The sequence below is a fragment of the Epinephelus fuscoguttatus genome, linkage group LG21 (assembly GCF_011397635.1).
Source record: "Epinephelus fuscoguttatus linkage group LG21, E.fuscoguttatus.final_Chr_v1".
Lineage (NCBI taxonomy): Eukaryota > Metazoa > Chordata > Actinopteri > Perciformes > Serranidae > Epinephelus > Epinephelus fuscoguttatus.
The window spans coordinates 38,797,001-38,814,868 of NC_064772.1; the positions used below are offsets into that span (position 1 = coordinate 38,797,001).

The window sequence follows — 17,868 nt, forward strand, 5'->3', positions numbered from 1 at the left end:
AGGTGTGTTGGTTAGGTGTTAGTCAGATGTGTTGGTCAGGTGTGTTAGTCAGGTGTGTTGGTGTGTTAGCCAGGTGTGTTGGTCAGGTGTTAGTCAGGTGTGTTGGTCAGGTGTGTTAGTGTGTTGGTCAGGTGTGTTAATGTGTTGGTCAGGTGTGTTAGTGTGTTAGTCAGGTGCTTTAATGTGTTGGTCAGGTGTGTTAGTGTGTTGGTCAGGTGTGTTAATGTGTTGGTCAGGTGTGTTGGTGTGTTGGTCAGGTGTGTTGGTCAGGTGTGTTGGTGTGTTGGTCAGGTGTGTTGGTCAGGTGTGTTAGTGTGTTGGTCAGGTGTGTTGGTGTGTTAGTCAGGTGTGTTAGTGTGTTGGTCAGGTGTGTTAGTGTGTTGGTCAGGTGTGTTGGTGTGTTAGTCAGGTGTGTTAATGTGTTAGTCAGGTGTGTTAATGTGTTGGTCAGGTGTGTTGGTGTGTTGGTCAGGTGTGTTAGTCAGTTATGTTAATGTGTTAGTCAGGTGTGTTAATGTGTTAGTCAGGTATGTTAATGTGTTGGTCAGGTGTGTTAGTGTGTTGGTCAGGTGTGTTAGTCAGGTGTGTTAATGTGTTAGTCAGTTATGTTAATGTGTTAGTCAGGTGTGTTAGTGTGTTGGTCAGGTGTGTTAGTCAGGTGTGTTAATGTGTTGGTCAGGTGTGTTAGTCAGGTGTGTTGGTCAGGTGTGTTGGAGTGTTGGTCAGGTGTGTTGGTCAGGTGTGTTGGTGTGTTAGTCAGGTGTGTTAGTGTGTTGGTCAGGTGTGTTAGTGTGTTGGTCAGGTGTGTTGGTGTGTTAGTCAGGTGTGTTGGTGTGTTAGTCAGGTGTGTTAATGTGTTAGTCAGGTGTGTTGGTCAGGTGTGTTAGTCAGGTGTGTTAATGTGTTGGTCAGGTGTGTTAGTGTGTTGGTCAGGTGTGTTGGAGTGTTAATCAGGTGTGTTGGAGTGTTGGTCAGGTGTGTTGGTGTGTTAGTCAGGTGTGTTAATGTGTTGGTCAGGTGTGTTAGTGTGTTAGTCAGGTGTGTTGGAGTGTTAGTCAGGTGTGTTGGTGTGTTAGTCAGGTGCGTTAGTGTGTTAGTCAGGTGTGTTGGTGTGTTAGTCAGGTGTGTTAATGTGTTGGTCAGGTGCGTTAATGTGTTGGTCAGGTGTGTTAGTGTGTTAGTCAGGTGTGTTGGTGTGTTAGTCAGGTGTGTTAATGTGTTGGTCAGGTGTGTTGGTGTGTTAGTCAGGTGCGTTAGTGTGTTAGTCAGGTGTGTTAGTGTGTTAGTCAGGTGTGTTAGTGTGTTCGTCAGGTGTGTTAATGTGTTGGTCAGGTGTGTTGGTGTGTTAGTCAGGTGTGTTGGTGTGTTAGTCAGGTGTGTTAATGTGTTGGTCAGGTGCGTTAATGTGTTGGTCAGGTGTGTTAGTGTGTTAGTCAGGTGTGTTAGTGTGTTAGTCAGGTGTGTTAATGTGTTGGTCAGGTGTGTTAGTGTGTTAGTCAGGTGTGTTGGTGTGTTAGTCAGGTGTGTTAATGTGTTGGTCAGGTGCGTTAGTGTGTTAGGTGTGTTGGTGTGTTGGTCAGGTGTGTTGGAGTGTTAGTCAGGTGTGTTGGTGTGTTGGTCAGGTGCGTTAGTGTGTTGGTCAGGTGCGTTAGTGTGTTAGTCAGGTGTGTTAGTGTGTTAGTCAGGTGTGTTAGTGTGTTAGTCAGGTGTGTTAATGTGTTGGTCAGGTGCGTTAGTGTGTTAGGTGTGTTGGTGTGTTGGTCAGGTGTGTTGGAGTGTTAGTCAGGTGTGTTGGTCAGGTGCGTTAATGTGTTAGTCAGGTGCTTTAATGTGTTGGTCAGGTGTGTTAGTGTGTTGGTCAGGTGCGTTAATGTGTTGGTCAGGTGCGTTAGTGTGTTAGGTGTGTTGGTGTGTTGGTCAGGTGTGTTGGAGTGTTAGTCAGGTGCTTTAATGTGTTGGTCAGGTGTGTTAATGTGTTGGTCAGGTGCGTTAGTGTGTTAGGTGTGTTGGTGTGTTGGTCAGGTGTGTTGGAGTGTTAGTCAGGTGTGTTGGTGTGTTGGTCAGGTGCGTTAATGTGTTGGTCAGGTGCGTTAGTGTGTTAGTCAGGTGCGTTAATGTGTTGGTCAGGTGTGTTAGTGTGTTAGTCAGGTGCGTTTGTGTGTTGGTCAGGTGTGTTAATGTGTTAGTCAGGTGTGTTAATGTTTTGGTCAGGTGTGTTCGTATGTTAGTCAGGTGTGTTAATGTGTTGGTCAGGTGCGTTAGTGTGTTAGTCAGGTGCGTTTGTGTGTTGGTCAGGTGTGTTCGTATGTTAGTCAGGTGTGTTAATGTTTTGGTCAGGTGTGTTCGTATGTTAGTCAGGTGTGTTAATGTGTTGGTCAGGTGCGTTAGTGTGTTAGTCAGGTGCTTTAATGTGTTGGTCAGGTGTGTTAGTGTGTTAGTCAGGTGCGTTTGTGTGTTGGTCAGGTGTGTTCGTATGTTAGTCAGGTGTGTTAATGTGTTGGTCAGGTGTGTTGACCATGTTGACCAGATGTTTTGTACCTGAGTCTGCTCTCGTCCAGGAAGGTCTTCCCACACACCTGGCAGGCAAGCTGCTCTCGGTGTCCGTACAGCAGATATTCAAACTTCATGTCGGTCGTGGCCGTCGACCAGCCGGGCGGCTGCTCGTCCTTCACCTCCCCCATACTGTCTGCAAATGTCAGTGTTTGTGTGGCGTGGTGCTCTGCCCCCAGCTCTTTAGGTTCCGCCTCCATTTCTGTCACCACATCCTGGTCGTAGCAGGTCACCTGGAGAGGTGACATGTGCTTTTTACCAATGGTTACCTGTTTTGAGGTGTCAGAGGCCTTGAATCGCTATCTTGTGAGGACAAATTTTAGCCTTTAACCATAGTACTGAGGACACTTGTACATTGTGAGGACATTTTGTGTGGCCCTCAGTAAAGGGCTTGTTGAAGGTTCAGACTTTGTTTTAACATACAGGTGACATTTAAGTTTAGGGGCTCAGGAATGCATCATGTCGACAGGGTCCTCACAAGTACAGAAAGACAAGTGTGTGTGTACCTTGTGTACATCCTCATTGGTCAGTTCTTTCAGGATGGCTTCCTGGACGCGCAGTGCTGCACTCGGAGACTTATCCAGCTCCTGATTGGCAGACGCCTCGACCAGGTCTTCTGTAGTGGGAGTGTCATCGTGCTCGCCGAGCACCTGCATGTGCGCACACACACACACACACACACACACACACACACCATTATCATCACTCATGATAACATTCCAGCATAATATGTTGAATCAAGTGTGATAGATCTTATTGACAAGTGTTCAGGTTAATTAGTGAATTCATTAATACCTCAGCGTCAGCAGCCAGCTGAGCCTCAGGCGGCAGCGCCATCTTTACGATGTCATAAGGAAACTTCTCTTTGTCCTCTGATGACACATCTCGTTTCTGAGGAAACATCAACACATCATCACACTGAAGGAGGATCTTAACCTGTGTGACTAACCACCAGAGGGGTATTCCAGGTAGGAGGTTCAACAAACTGAGTCTAATCCTGAACTCTGACTTGACTTACCCTGAGCTGGGAAACTCTGAGTATCCGGTTCCAGAACAGCTGATTGGAATTAGTTCAGTCAACTCTGAGTAGGTACACCTTGAGTTAAGCACGTGCACAACCACAATAAAAAGTCATCATCAGTGGAGCCCTGATACCTCGAGTCACCATGGCAACTGGAGAGAAAAAGCGATCAACTTATTTTACACCTGTGGACTTGGAGGTGCTCATGAATGCCTACAACGAATATGAGCATATATTTCATAAACAAAGTAACAGCACTAAAGCTGCCAAGGAGAGAGAGGCAGCATGGGAAATTTAGCAAGCAGGATCTCCTTCAAAGGGATGTTAGTGGCTCAGTGGATAGAGAAGGCGTCACATATGACATCAAAACCTGAGAGCCCTGCCATTAATTTACATTTAACCACACTTAATTAAAATCGTAGCTTACAGGTGAAAAAGCGTTTGGAATAAAATCTGATTTTCATGTAGGTTCAGTCTCACAGGGGAAAAACACACTTGGAAGCAGCTTAAAATGAAATATAAAAACATCATTCAAACAGATAAGACACATTTGACTTGGCCATGACTGTACCTTCCTTTAGTTTGATTCATATTTGATTTATTAAACAAAGTAGCTTCAATAGCCTGTCATTCAGTGGCTATGTCATTATGTACTGTAGGCCACCAATATCATGTAAAAAGGTACCGTTCACGAAAAACATTTGCTCTGATGAGAGCGCATGTCTGTGGTGTGTCAGATTTGACATGTGTGGCCGGTAAATGATTGAGCCTAATGAAAAATGGTACGGTTCAAACAGATATTCATTGGGGAAAGACAGCACATCTAAACGGGGTCTGAAGATCCTCTCCCAGCGTAAAGCATTGTGAATTAATTCTTCCTACATATGAACAACCCATGTGTGTCTGCCAGCTTGCTTCAGGCTCAGCAGTAGGGAGGAGACAGGGTGAACTCAGGGTTTCTTAAAGAAAACCTGTCAGCGAGCAGGTTAGGTTCACAGAGTCAGTTGCCATGGTGATTGACTCAGAGTTTGACTTACCTCTGTCTGGAGCTGAAAACCCAGAGTTTCCCTCATCTCAGGGTTAACATACTCAGAGTTTCCCTCATCTCAGGGTTAACACGCTCAGAGTTTCCCTCATCTCAGGGTTAACACGCTCAGAGTGTCCCTCATCTCAGGGTTAACACGCTCAGAGTTTCCCTCACCTCAGGGTTAACACACTCAGAGTGTCCCTCATCTCAGGGTTAACTTACTCAGAGTGTCCCTCACCTCAGGGTTAACACACTCAGAGTGTCCCTCATCTCAGGGTTAACTTACTCAGAGTGTCCCTCATCTCAGGGTTAACACGCTCAGAGTTTCCCTCACCTCAGGGTTAACACGCTCAGAGTGTCCCTCATCTCAGGGTTAACTTACTCAGAGTGTCCCTCATCTCAGGGTTAACACACTCAGAGTTTCCCTCACCTCAGGGTTAACACACTCAGAGTGTCCCTCATCTCAAGGTTAACACACTCAGAGTTTCCCTCATCTCAGGGTTAACACACTCAGAGTTTCCCTCATCTCAGGGTTAACACGCTCAGAGTTTTCACTAAACCCGCTTTCTGGAACACCCCCCAGGTAAACAACACACACTGGCAAATTTGTGTGTTAACTGTGTGAATGTCACCTGTGTGAGTGTAATCTGTGTGAGAGTTACCTGTGTGAGTGTCACCTGTGTCAGTGTCACCTGTGTCAGTGTCACCTATGTCAGTGTCACCTATGTCAGTGTTACCTGGGAGCAGAGTTTGTCGAGGAAGCGGATGCCGAGGATCTGTCCTGATGACATCATGAGGTTGACGTCTCTCTTCTTCACAGAGATCTTTGCGGTGTACATGTAGTTCAACACCTCCTCAAAGATATCAGAGCGGATGAAGTCAATTTCAATCACAGATGAGTTGTCCACCTGAGGAGACACAGACAGGTGAGTCAGTACAGGTGCTCAGACATTTGTGTCTGCTGTTTTGTTTTGAAGAACAGCACTTTGTTTTTTATGAACTGCTGAGGAATTTGATGAGTACCATGTGTTTTTTTTCCCTTGTCTTCTGTTAGTAATTCAAATAGTACCATGTCTTTTTTGAGTCTTCGTAGAGTACCACGTGTGTCTCGGAGTGCTTGGAAAGCACCATGTGTTTTTTTGAAGTATTAGGACAGAGCTTCATGTTTGGTTGACAGTTTTTGAAGTACTTGGAGAGAACCTTGTGTTTATTGAGGAGTGTGGAGAGTACCATGTGGTTTCCAGACGTGCCATGTTTTTTTTGTTTTTTGTTTGAGGAGAGAAGCTTCTGTTTCTAAATCGTTTGTCCTTTTTGAAGTACTGTGTGTTTTTTTAAAGAATGTGAACAGTTCTTCAGGTTGTTGTTGAAGTATTTAGAGAGTAGCTTTTGTTTTGTTGAGAGTTTTGGAGAGTCGCATGTAGTTTTTTTAAAGTATTTCAACAGTATGTCAAATCTTTTTACGTAATTTGGAGAGTTCCCTGGGTATTTTGAAATACTTGGATGGTAAGTTGTGTTTTTCAGGAGTGTGGAGAGTACAAACTGTTCTTTAGTATGTGGAGAGTGTAATGTTCTCTTTAGTGTGTCAATAGTACTAGTTTCTTAAAATACTCGGATAGCACCATATGTTTTTCAAGAATTTGGAGAGTACCCTGTATTTTGTGAAAAGGTTTTTAGTATTTCAACAGTACTTTTTGAGAGTTTTGAGGGTGCCTTGTGCATTTTGAAATATCTGGATAGTAGTCTGTGATTTTTAAATTTATTTATTTATTTTTTTTTAGTATTTGGATAGTGAAATGTGTTTTTCCTAAGCCTTTGGACAGTACCGACATTGTGTCTGTTTGGACAATATTGACCTTGTGTTTTCTGAAATTTTTGGACAGTAGTTCATGTTTTCTAAACTGTTTCATAAAGTACTGCAGAGTACTTTATGTTTTCAGTTCTGCTGAGTACCTTTAGTTCTTTGAGGTATTTGCAGAGTGATTCATGTTCTCTAAACAGAGATTTGTAAGTGTTTGGAGAATGCCATGTGTTTTTTGAGCAGTTTAGTGAGTTTATTTTTGAAGTATTTCGACAGTACCAGGGTTTTCCCTGCCTATCTAAAACTGTCCAGTGTTGTGTCAGATCCCGGTTCCCCCTCGGGCTGTCTCTCCTACTGTTTCCCACGGAGCTCTGTCCCGTTTGAAAGGTGAAGGAAGCCCGTATGTAGAAAGACGTCGTCTCCAAGATGTAGAATGTGTATTATAGAAGAGAAACACACATTTCAGGACCGCTGACTTGTATCATCAGAACAGACATGTCCTGTGATTTTCAGCCTCCTGTCATATTTAATAGAGGGGGGGACAATACCTGACAGTAATATTCTCAGCTGTCAGGATGTGCCTGCTGTAAAGGGTAAATATAATCATAGAAGGCTGAAAATCACAGGACATGTCTGTTCTGATGATACAAGTCAGCAGTGTAAAGCTCAAGCATGTGGGGGCCTCCTTTCATATTTAATAGAAGGGGGGCGTATCTAAAAGTACAGCTGTCAAGATGCCTCCCGCCACAGGCCTTTGCCACCTTGGTGTCCAAAAAACCCAGGGAAAACCCTGAGTACATCATATTTTCTAAAGAGTTCTTAGACAGTACCTTGTATCTTTTAAGAGTTTGGAGAGAGACACATTTTCTAAGTAGTCAGACAGAAACACATTTTCTGAATTGTTTCTGAAGTATTGTGAGTATACCATGTGTCTTTGAAGCATTTGGGCAGTACTTCACGTTTTTTGAACCGTCTCTTAGAGAGTAGTTTGTGCTTGTTGAAGTATTTGGAGAGTGATTTGTGTTTTTTTTTCAAGTGTTTGGAGATCATCTTCAGTTCCTTAAATTATTTGGAGAATACCTTGTGTTCTTAAAAGAGTTCTGAGTGTACTAAGAGTTTTTTTTTTTAAGTTTTTAGCCAGTGATCCATGTTTTCTTAACAGTTTTTGAATTGTTTTGAGAGTAGTTAGTGTGTTCTTTGGAGAGTTTAAAGAGTACCTTATGTTCTTTCAAGAGTTTGGAGGGTACCATGTGTTCTTTGAAGTATTTGGAGAGTGATCCATGTTTACTTGTATGTTTCTGAATTAAGGTAAGCTGCGTTCTTTGAAGAAATTTTCCAAACACAGTACCTTGTGTTTTTGAGAGGTACAATGTGTTTACTGAAGTATTTGGAAAGTACCTTGGATGTTGTCAAAGAATCTGAGTAGTACTTGTATTTCTTAAAGAATTTGAACAGCACTTACCATGAGACTTAGTGTAAGAGTTAAAGATGTTAAAAGTTTGGAGAGTTCCTTGTGTTTTCTGAAGAGCTTGGACTGTACCATTGTTTTTTGAAGTAATTTGACAGTACAACAAATCTTTGGATAGTGAGTTGTGTTTTTTGGTGAGTTGTGGAGAGTACCATGCGTTTTCTCAAAAGTATATAGAGAAGTAACTATTTTCTGAGCAGTTTAAGTATTTGGAGGGTGTCATGTATTATCTGAAGTATTTCAGCAGTGCCTCAAATGTTCCAAACAGTTTTTGAAGAGTTTTGAGAGTACCATGTGTTTTAGAGAAGTTTGGAGAATACATTTGCAACTTTTCCACCGCAGGAACTTTTCTCATTTACCTGGGATTTTGAAAACCTCGGCGCGTTTCCACCGAAATTACCCAGGGAAAAACTTTCCCTCAACCCCAAACTCTCCCTGAAAAAAGTACCTAGTAGGGGAGTAGGACTTTTCAGATTACCTGGAATTCTTGAGGGGCGGGGCCGTGTGCTGAAGAATGCTGAGTGGTGGAACACACACTTAGAGCATTCTGCACTTCCTGGCACGAGGAGCCGCTGCAAATTTTATTTAATTTTTAGAAGCTTCACTTCGTTTGTGTTTTGATTAAAGGTGGGTATTGAAACCCGGTACTAAATCAGCCCCGGGGCTAAATTATCAAGAGCGTAGTACGGATAAGCGCTTATTGTATCGGTTCTCCTCTGTGCCAGTGCTGAACTCCTCCACACACACACACACACACACACACACACACACACACACAGTAACCAGTGAACAGCTGAGCGGCCGCGGTGTAAACAAAGTGAAGATAACTCGTAAATGACTCAAGTTGACGGCAGCTACACTCGTTACTGTAAGTGACATTAATCCTTAGTAAGAAGCCAATACTTTCTAAATTCATGTGTTCAGCAGCATTAACATGTAGACAGTGATATTCAATAGGCTCCGCCCACAGTCTCTCATCCACCGTCACTAACGTTATGTCTGATACAAGGACAGCACGCTAGTCCAGCTGATAGTGAACTGTTGCTAATGAGCTCTAATGACAGCTGTCTGTTTGGAGACTGACTTAGTCTGACACTTATCTTAACATACTTTACACTGAGCTGCTGGCTGAGACATTTGGAGAGTAGCTTTTGAAGTGTTTGGAGAATTTCTGTATTCTTTAAAGTGATCCATGTTTTCATAACAGTTTTTGTATTCTTTGGACAGTACCTTTAGTTATTTAAAGTATTTGGAAAGTACCTGGTGATCTTTGAAGAATTGGGAGTGTGCCATGTTTTCTTTGAAGTATCTGGACAATAATTCATATTTTCTGCATAGATTTAAAAGTATTCGGAGAATGCCATGTGTTTTTTAAAGAATCTGGAGAATTTTTTTCTTTGGATAGTACAATGTGTTATTTGAGGAGACTAGAGAATACCTTTTTTGGCTGTATTTGACAATTCTTCATGTTTCAGTTTTTCAAGTATTTGGAGAGCACCTTGTGTTTTTGTTGTTTTTTTTTAAGTACTGCTGGAGTATTTTGTGTATTTTCACATATTTGGAGAGCACCTTGTGTTTTGTGAGGAGTTTGAGGAGAATACTATGTTGTCTGACATATTTGCGAAGTACTTCATGTTTCGTGCTTCAGTTTTTCAAGTATTTGGTGAGTGCCATGTGTTTTTTGAGAAATTTGGACACAATAATTAATAATTGATAAACAGTTTTTCAAGTACTTGGAGAGTACAACGGGTTTCTTGGTAGAGATTCAAGAATACCACTGTTTTCTACATGTTTTGACAGCACTATACTTGACTTCATGTTTTATAAGTATCTGGAGAGACCCTGAGTTTTTTAAAGTCTTTCACATGTATATGTATGCACTGAAAAGTACCTTTTGCTTTTGAAGTACACTGGAGAGCACCTCCTGTTTTTTTTTCAGTATTTGGACTTGTGAATTTTTTGAAGAATGTGAAGAGTAAGTCATGTTTTCTTTTTTAACAGTTTGGAGAGTAAAATGTGTTTTGTGATGTTTTTGGACAGTACTCATGTTTACTTTATGTACTTCAGTATTGGAAGTACTTTGTGTGACGACCTCACATTTTTCTGAAGCTGAAGTAGTTAGAGAGTACCTTATGTGCTTTTATAGTTTTTTAAGTATTTGGAGAGTAGCTTGTGTTTTTGAAGTACTTTTACATGTATACGTGTATTAATTAACACCTTGTGTTTTTTCTTTCAAGTATTTGGAGATAATTCACACTTTTGAAGAATTTTTAAGTATTTGTACCTTGTATTTGCAAATGTACGTGTGTGTATTAAAAAGTACCTCATGTTTTTTAAAGAGTTTTTTGAAGTAGTTGGAGCAGGCGGCGAGCACACAGCGGTGAGCACGGAACTTGACGTCTTCCACCACCACGGCGATGTCGCAGTGTTCGCCCTCCAGTCGCTGTTCGTTCAGCAGCTTCAAGAAGATGCTCTTATGTTCATCGTCCACGTACTTCACCGTCTCTGCCATCTGAACACAGTCAAGGAAAACATCAAGTGTTTGATTAAAGGCTCAGTTCACACAAACTAAACAACTCAAAGCGTTATAATTTCAGAAACAGAATCACTCCCTGGTTACTGGACTGGTCTCGTGTGTCCACCATGTTTTCCTGGTTTCGCCAAAGTACATAACCTATGAGTTTATCAGCCTGGGTGTAAAGATTTACTGACACACAAGAACCAAACTGTGGAATTCGACACAGATCTCAGTGATGTTGCTAGGTACACGCCCTGCATCTCTAACGCTTTAATATATGAAAGGACGCAGTAAAATCACCATAACATGTTTTGAGGGACGCACTGTTATTTAACAACTTACCTAATATTATATTCTAAGCACATTTAGCTAATGTTGCGTATTATTGTTTTGTATGTGTCACGTTTATATGGTTTTCTGTTTTTGCGAATGTTGCTGTTTCTAGACGTGACCTGTCCACTACTTTTATTACTATTCATATTCCTATAGTTACTATAAAGTTTTTGTAGTTAAAGTCATCATATGAAACAAGACCTGAAGAATCCAGTGGTACCAACCATGTCATGCTAGCATCTCAGGAAGGGGCTAGCATGGCCCTTTCCAGAAAGGTCCCTTGACCTCTGACCTTCAGATATCTGGATGAAGACATTGGCTGCATCCCAAGTCTCTTATTTTATACTGCTAACTCCTAACTCCTTACTTGAACCGGAAGTCGTTCAAGGTCCGCCATCTTCTAGGCCGTCTCATGTGTCTTATTGCTGCCAGTGAGGAGTCAGCGTTAGGAGTTAGGAGGGATCTGTTAGGTGCGATAAGTAAGGTAACACGAGAGCTTCCTAACAGGAAGTCTTTTTCAGCTTGAGGCCATGACGTATAAATACCCGCCCCCTACACCTGGCTCATTTGAACGAGATGGCGGAGAAACAGCTCAAGTGTACCCGTTACATGCATTCTCTGCCATGACACGCTGTAATTCACATGCCTACGTGACTACAAAGAGTAACGTTGATGAGATTTCCTGCAAGACTGTCATGTTGTAATTAAGTTGATTTCATTCACAACCTGTTGCGCTGTTCAGCGGACTGTCTGTGATGTGTGGCTGTTAAATGTGCAGCTGCTCATGTCCAGAACCACACGTGTTGATATAACACCACGCGCACACACACAGACACACACACACACACAGACACACAGACACACAGACACACACACATTTGCCCATCATTAACTGCCCTGCATGTCATGTGAGTGGAATAATGTTTAATAGCCTGTAGGTAATATTAATCATTAATATTAATATTAATTATTACTTTCATTGTTATGGCTTTGATCAGCGGATATAATGTGACTTGGGATGTACGCCGTTATGCAGCAGATCCAGCTGTCGTGCCATCACCAGAATAGGACGCCGCTTTACGTGACGCTTCAGAGTAAGGCCGTCTCATGACTCTTAATCAGCAATCCTTACTCCTCACTCCTAACTCCTGACTCCTTGCACGTTTCCTAAGTGGGAGGGACTAAACAGTTAGATAAGGTGGTTAGCAGTAAGAGACTTGGGATGCAGCCAGGCCCTGTGCAGGGGTGTAGCCATCATTTCAGAAATGAGGGGGACAGATTGTTTAGGAGTAAGATCACTTGTTTTAATCACTGACTTAAATATCCTCTCCTAATCGATTAAGGAACCAAACCAAAGAACCAAAAACACCTGATGACGAGGGAAAGAGGTCATCTCCTGCAGTGGGTGGCACCCAGGGAACAACGCCAGTCCTTAAATTCATTATCAAAATCAGAAATTAAATGATCAATATCAGAACTCTGAACCACCAAGTTCTGGTCATGTTGACACGAATTAACCTCTAGCGTCAAGGTGATAAGGAAAATCAGTAATTCTGAAATACATGTGGGAATTAATTTCAAACTAGGTCTTATTCTGTAAATATTCCTTTAACCATTTCATATCTGTCCTTACCTGCGGCAATCTTTGTCAATCGTTCTCCGTCTATAATTTTGCGCCCTACTTGAGCCATGCCCACCTCTATTTATTTTTCACCCCTCTCTCCAGTTCTGCTGTATTAACACCGGGTTTAATATATTTTGCTTCCATCTCTCTGCCCTGCTCTACTCTACTTCAACGCTACTTAGCTCTCTCTCTACTCTACCAGTAGACTACCACATCCACCTGTTGAACAAAATGCACACAGCAGTGTTTCCCCTAGGATGGAGTTGTAGCAGCGGAGGTGAAGCACACGCATGAAAAGTAATTTTCACATGCGTGAAACTTTTTTGTATGCTTGCAAAGCACAGCCTGCTGGGATGTTTCTGTGTATCTCCTGGCACCAGAAGGGCTCTTTAGGACTAAGTACATACAGTACATGTGTGCACAGTATGAGCAGGTGAAATGTCTGTCTAGCTTACATATGAGGTGTCTCAAGATTTAGGAACATACAATTGTATTGAATATAATAAAAGTAAAAAGTCACTTGACATGCTGCTGTTTTGTGCTGTGACCTATTTAAGTGCTGGAAGTTGTTATTTACGTGACAACGCCTGAACGCAACACAAGTTCAGCACGAGTGCCGCTGTTTGTCTGTGTGTAATGGTTATTTAGGCTACACAGAAATGACACGATGACATAACACCATAAATAGTATATTGTTATGTTATTATATGAAGCGTCCGTTGCGCAAAATAATATAAATGGGGGCTGGACCAAGGCCCAGTCCCAATTCCTATCTTAACCCTCAGTCTCAAAAATCTGCGCTCCCACGAAGTGCTAGTGTTGAGTTGAGGGTCAAAAATAAGGGCTGTATGGCCCTCATTTTTAATATTTTCCAGGACCACCCTTGGCAATAAGTGCTATCCCAGAATCCTTTGTGTATGATCCGCCGAGCTCAGCCGAACCCGGCCGAGTACAAACGATTCAGTCAATGCAAGATGGCGGCGACAAGCGTAAGGAAGCAGAATTATCAATGTGAGTATTGTCCTCGTTAATAGTAGTTGTAAAAGTATGATAACCATTGCATTATCTTAGTTTAACGTCATTTTATGGACTATAGACCTCTTTGTAGCGTAACACACATATTCTTTTGGCTAGCTAACATTTCAGGGCCACCAATGAAGACAAGTTTACAAAAAGCAAACAGGCTCCAAAAAAACTATGGGAGTGAGAAAAGGAACTTGTGAACTGTTCATAACATAATTCCCAGTCACAACGGCAACTGTTCCCCTAGTGATCGAGCATTCTGTTTCAATATGAAATCAGCACAGCTGCAGGTCGGCATTGTCGAAGATTGCTGTTTGGTAACTGTACATTTGTGTTGGAGCTGCGCCTATACTGTCACTTTTTAGGAAGATTTTGTCGAGTATATTCGTTGCAACATTTATGTTCTATTTTCACTATTTTCACTGCTGTACAAAGATGTGCTGTTTGGATTTTATGATGTCAGCATTTCAAAACAAAAACAATTCTATATCATTAATCTATTATTTTAGCATAATTCCATATTCATAAGAGTAAATTTTGTAACAGAAAACCCTTGTTCAAAATTTTTATGAATGAAATGCAGCAATACTTCGAAACCATTCAGCACTCCACAAACTCCAAAGCTATAAAGACTGAAAATATGTAAACAATTTAATAGTTTGAGCTGCTGAACTTTTTTATTTATTTATTTATTTTCTTTTTCTTTTCTCTTAACCCTGATATATTTGTTCTGTTCACGTCTGTCACTGCTTGTTTTGTACAAGAATTGAAATGAAGTGTTGGGAAAAAACAAACAAACAAAAAAAGAAACGTTGCGTCTTTTTATCAACGACTACTGATGACGTATATTTTTTCTTCTTTGAATTGACAGACTGAACTGTTGTTGTAGTCACCTTAAAGCACCAGCAGATGGCAGGAGCTACATTTGAAGCACCGTACGCAAACATACAAGCTACTGAATCCTCCACAACAAGTTCCTGTAAATGTTTCACAATAAAAGCCTGTTTAGAAAATGGAGGGAGGTTATAAGGCGCTTTTAACAGTGTCTCTGTGTCTCACCTGGTGGGACAGTGTCTCTGTGTCTCACGTGGTGGGAAAGTGTCTGTGTCTCACGTGGTGGGACAGTGTCTGTGTCTCACCTGGTGGGACAGTGTCTCTGTGTCTCACCTGGTGGGACAGTGTCTGTGTCTCACCTGGTGGGACAGTGTCTCTGTGTCTCACGTGGTGGGACAGTGTCTCTGTGTCTCACATGGTGGGACAGTGTCTGTGTCTCACCTGGTGGGACAGTGTCTCTGTGTCTCATGTGGTGGGACAGTGTCTGTGTCTCACCTGGTGGGACAGTGTCTCTGTGTCTCACCTGGTGGGACAGTGTCTGTGTCTCACCTGGTGGGACAGTGTCTCTGTGTCTCACGTGGTGGGACAGTGTCTCTGTGTCTCATGTGGTGGGACAGTGTCTGTGTCTCACCTGGTGGGACAGTGTCTCTGTGTCTCACCTGGTGGGACAGTGTCTGTGTCTCACCTGGTGGGACAGTGTCTCTGTGTCTCACATGGTGGGACAGTGTGTCTGTGTCTCACCTGGTGGGACAGTGTCTCTGTGTCTCACCTGGTGGGACAGTGTCTCTGTGTCTCACCTGGTGGGACAGTGTCTGTGTCTCACCTGGTGGGACAGTGTCTCATTGTGCCCACTCTGGTTCCAATAGTTCATGTACCTCTTGTACCGCGGACACGCGCACCGGAGCGTGTGCACGATGCATTAAAGTGAACCGGGGGGACGGACGGGAGACAGGCTCGCTGTGAGCACGGAGCATACCGACGTCATTTACCGGAGTAGACCGGGTTTTAAGTGTGAACACCCGCAGCGGGTCTAACCCCGGACTGTTGCCGAACACCGAGTCTGACTGTGGGTCAGTTAAACCGGAAAGAAGAGGGCTAGCTTAACGTTAGGCTAACGGGCTAGCAGCTGCGAGGCTAACATCAGTTTAGCTGAGCCGATCGTCAGAACCGGACTGAACCGTTTTAACGTCAGCCCAGGCGGCCTATCAGCCAGAGGACAACCGTTTAATGGAGTCTGCTGACGGTGTTACGGCAGCGGGGAGGCTAACGTTAGCCTGTAGGACGTGCTGGAGCTAACATGCTAATCAAACATGAACTACTTCAACGTCACCGGGGGATAAACCCGCCACACGGTGACCAACATAGTCGCCGGTGATGATTCACAACCGTTACGTTCAGACGTTAGTGTGTACCGGATGAGGTGTGCCTGGTGTTTTTACGGTGAAACTCGGTGTTTGATTTAACGTTAAATGGCGGACAGCCCGGCCTGCTGCTCCGCTCACACACAAAATGGCGTTTACCCGTGAACTACTTTCTCCGTTAAACCTGCGGACCATCCGACACCATCACCGGCCGGACGGTGAGCGGGCCGCGTGCTGGCTCCGCCGTCCTCGGGACCGACACGCAGGCACGCGAGCAGCGGCGCCGCGGCCTCGCCAACACGAGCGAGACGGGGCTCGAGCGGCCATGAACGGCTCGAGAACGCGCAGGCATCCCCGCGGTAACGGCGGCGGGAACAGGAGAGCGCGGAGCAAAGGGAGCGGACTCTTACCGTCACAGCGGGCCGGTGTCAGCGGGTTCCTCTGGGTGTGTCAGCGCACCGGCAGCCGGTAGACACTTTGTCCGGTTGTTGTTGTTGTTGATGAGGACGAGCACAGAGCGGAAGGCCGCGCTTTGCGCCAGCACGCACACTCTGCAGGGGCACGCAGGCAGCGCGCCAAAGAGACGGATCACTACCTCTCACGCATGCGCCCTCCTCCGGTGATCAGGCCTCACAGCAGAGGTTCAAAAACTGTCTTTGTCATGACCCCCTCCACCCCCAATCAATCAATCAATCAATCAATCAATCAATAAAAGGGACCCCCCCCCCCACCCACCCACACACACACTTATTTGTCGATCATATAAAAAGAAGCAAAGCAAACAGTCTGTATCGTCCTCACTGAGCCTGTTTATGTATCAGACTGTCTGCACTCATCTGTCAGCTAGTTTTATATTCAGTTTATATTTACATACCTTTCATACTTTGTTGTTTCACTGCTTGTATGCTGCACACCTTGAACCTTGTATCCCAACTGCAACACAGCAGTTTCCCTCAGGAAAAATAGTTATTCCTTATTTTATGACACTGTAGTAATAATAATAATAATAATAATAATAAGATGTTGTTGTTTACTCTGTCACACAAACAGGAGACAATAACTGAAAAAATACATCAGTGCGTTCAGAGACACTCCCAGGATTGTATGGTTAAAGGTATCACATGTCGTGGTTGTGTTAGAGATAAACACAATCAATGAGCAAGTGAAGAACAAAACTCAGCACAGAGGATGAGCATCTTTACAAGCCGTCCTTCCACAGTTAGCCAGCACTGCTGCAGCCCATAATTAAGTTCATAAATTACATTTGATTTTCATATTGTACCAGTCTGTATGTACCAATATGTACGTGTCTGTACCAGTCTGTATGTGTCTGTACCAGTCTGTACCAGTCTGTATGTACCAGTCTGTACGTGTCTGTACCAGTCTGTATGTACCAGTCTGTACCAGTCTGTACCAGTCTGTCTGTACCAGTCTGTACCAGTCTGTACATGTCTGTACCAGTCTGTTCCAGTCTGTACAAGTCTGTACGTGTCTGTACCAGTCTGTATGTACCAGTCTGTACCAGTCTGTACATGTCTGTACCAGTCTGTAACAGTCTGTTCCAGTCTGTACATGTCTGTACCAGTCTGTATGTACCAGTCTGTACGTGTCTGTACCAGTCTGTCTGTACCAGTCTGTATGTGTCTGTACCAGTCTGTACCAGTCTGTATGTACCAGTCTGTACCAGTCTGTATGTGTCTGTACCAGTCTGTACCAGTCTGTATATACCAGTCTGTATGTGTCTGTACCAGTCTGTACAAGTCTGTACGTGTCTGTACCAGTCTGTATGTGTCTGTACCAGTCTGTACCAGTCTGTATATACCAGTCTGTATGTACCAGTCTGTATGTGTCTGTACCAGTCTGTACAAGTCTGTACGTGTCTGTACCAGTCTGTATGTACCAGTCTGTACCAGTCTGTACATGTCTGTACCAGTCTGTAACAGTCTGTTCCAGTCTGTACGTGTCTGTACCAGTCTGTATGTACCAGTCTGTACCAGTCTGTACATGTCTGTACCAGTCTGTAACAGTCTGTTCCAGTCTGTACCAGTCTGTACATGTCTGTACCAGTCTGTAACAGTCTGTTCCAGTCTGTACGTGTCTGTACCAGTCTGTATGTACCAATCTGTACCAGTCTGTATGTACCAGTCTGTCTGTACCAGTCTGTCTGTATGTGTCTGTACCAGTCTGTACCAGTCTGTATGTACCAGTCTGTACCAGTCTGTACCAGTCTGTACATGTCTGTACCAGTCTGTAACAGTCTGTTCCAGTCTGTACGTGTCTGTACCAGTCTGTATGTACCAGTCTGTACCAG

General features: G+C 43.5%; 2 protein-coding genes across 6 annotated transcripts in view; one reads left to right on the forward strand and one right to left on the reverse strand.

Annotated features, from left to right (window-relative positions):
- The window catches only part of LOC125881979 (uncharacterized), a 4,610-nt gene extending 2,082 nt beyond the window's left edge, over positions 1-2,528 (forward strand). The window contains exons 7-9 of the mRNA XM_049565513.1: positions 111-152; positions 271-2,148; positions 2,275-2,528. Of these exons, the coding sequence (XP_049421470.1) occupies positions 111-152; positions 271-313 (85 nt within the window). The 3' untranslated portion in view covers positions 314-2,148; positions 2,275-2,528. The remainder of the gene's footprint in view (positions 1-110; positions 153-270; positions 2,149-2,274) is intronic.
- zbtb14 (zinc finger and BTB domain containing 14) overlaps positions 1-16,130 on the reverse strand; it is a 22,421-nt gene extending 6,291 nt beyond the window's left edge. For all 5 annotated transcript variants that reach the window (XM_049565590.1, XM_049565591.1, XM_049565589.1 and 2 more), the window contains exons 1-6: positions 15,968-16,130; positions 10,188-10,376; positions 5,336-5,506; positions 3,346-3,441; positions 3,057-3,200; positions 2,539-2,783 (exon numbers count right to left, since the gene is read on the reverse strand). In XM_049565590.1, coding sequence (XP_049421547.1) covers positions 2,539-2,783; positions 3,057-3,200; positions 3,346-3,441; positions 5,336-5,506; positions 10,188-10,376 — 845 coding nt within the window. In that variant the 5' untranslated portion in view covers positions 15,968-16,130. The remainder of the gene's footprint in view (positions 1-2,538; positions 2,784-3,056; positions 3,201-3,345; positions 3,442-5,335; positions 5,507-10,187; positions 10,377-15,967) is intronic.
- Positions 16,131-17,868: the final 1,738 nt, after the last annotated feature.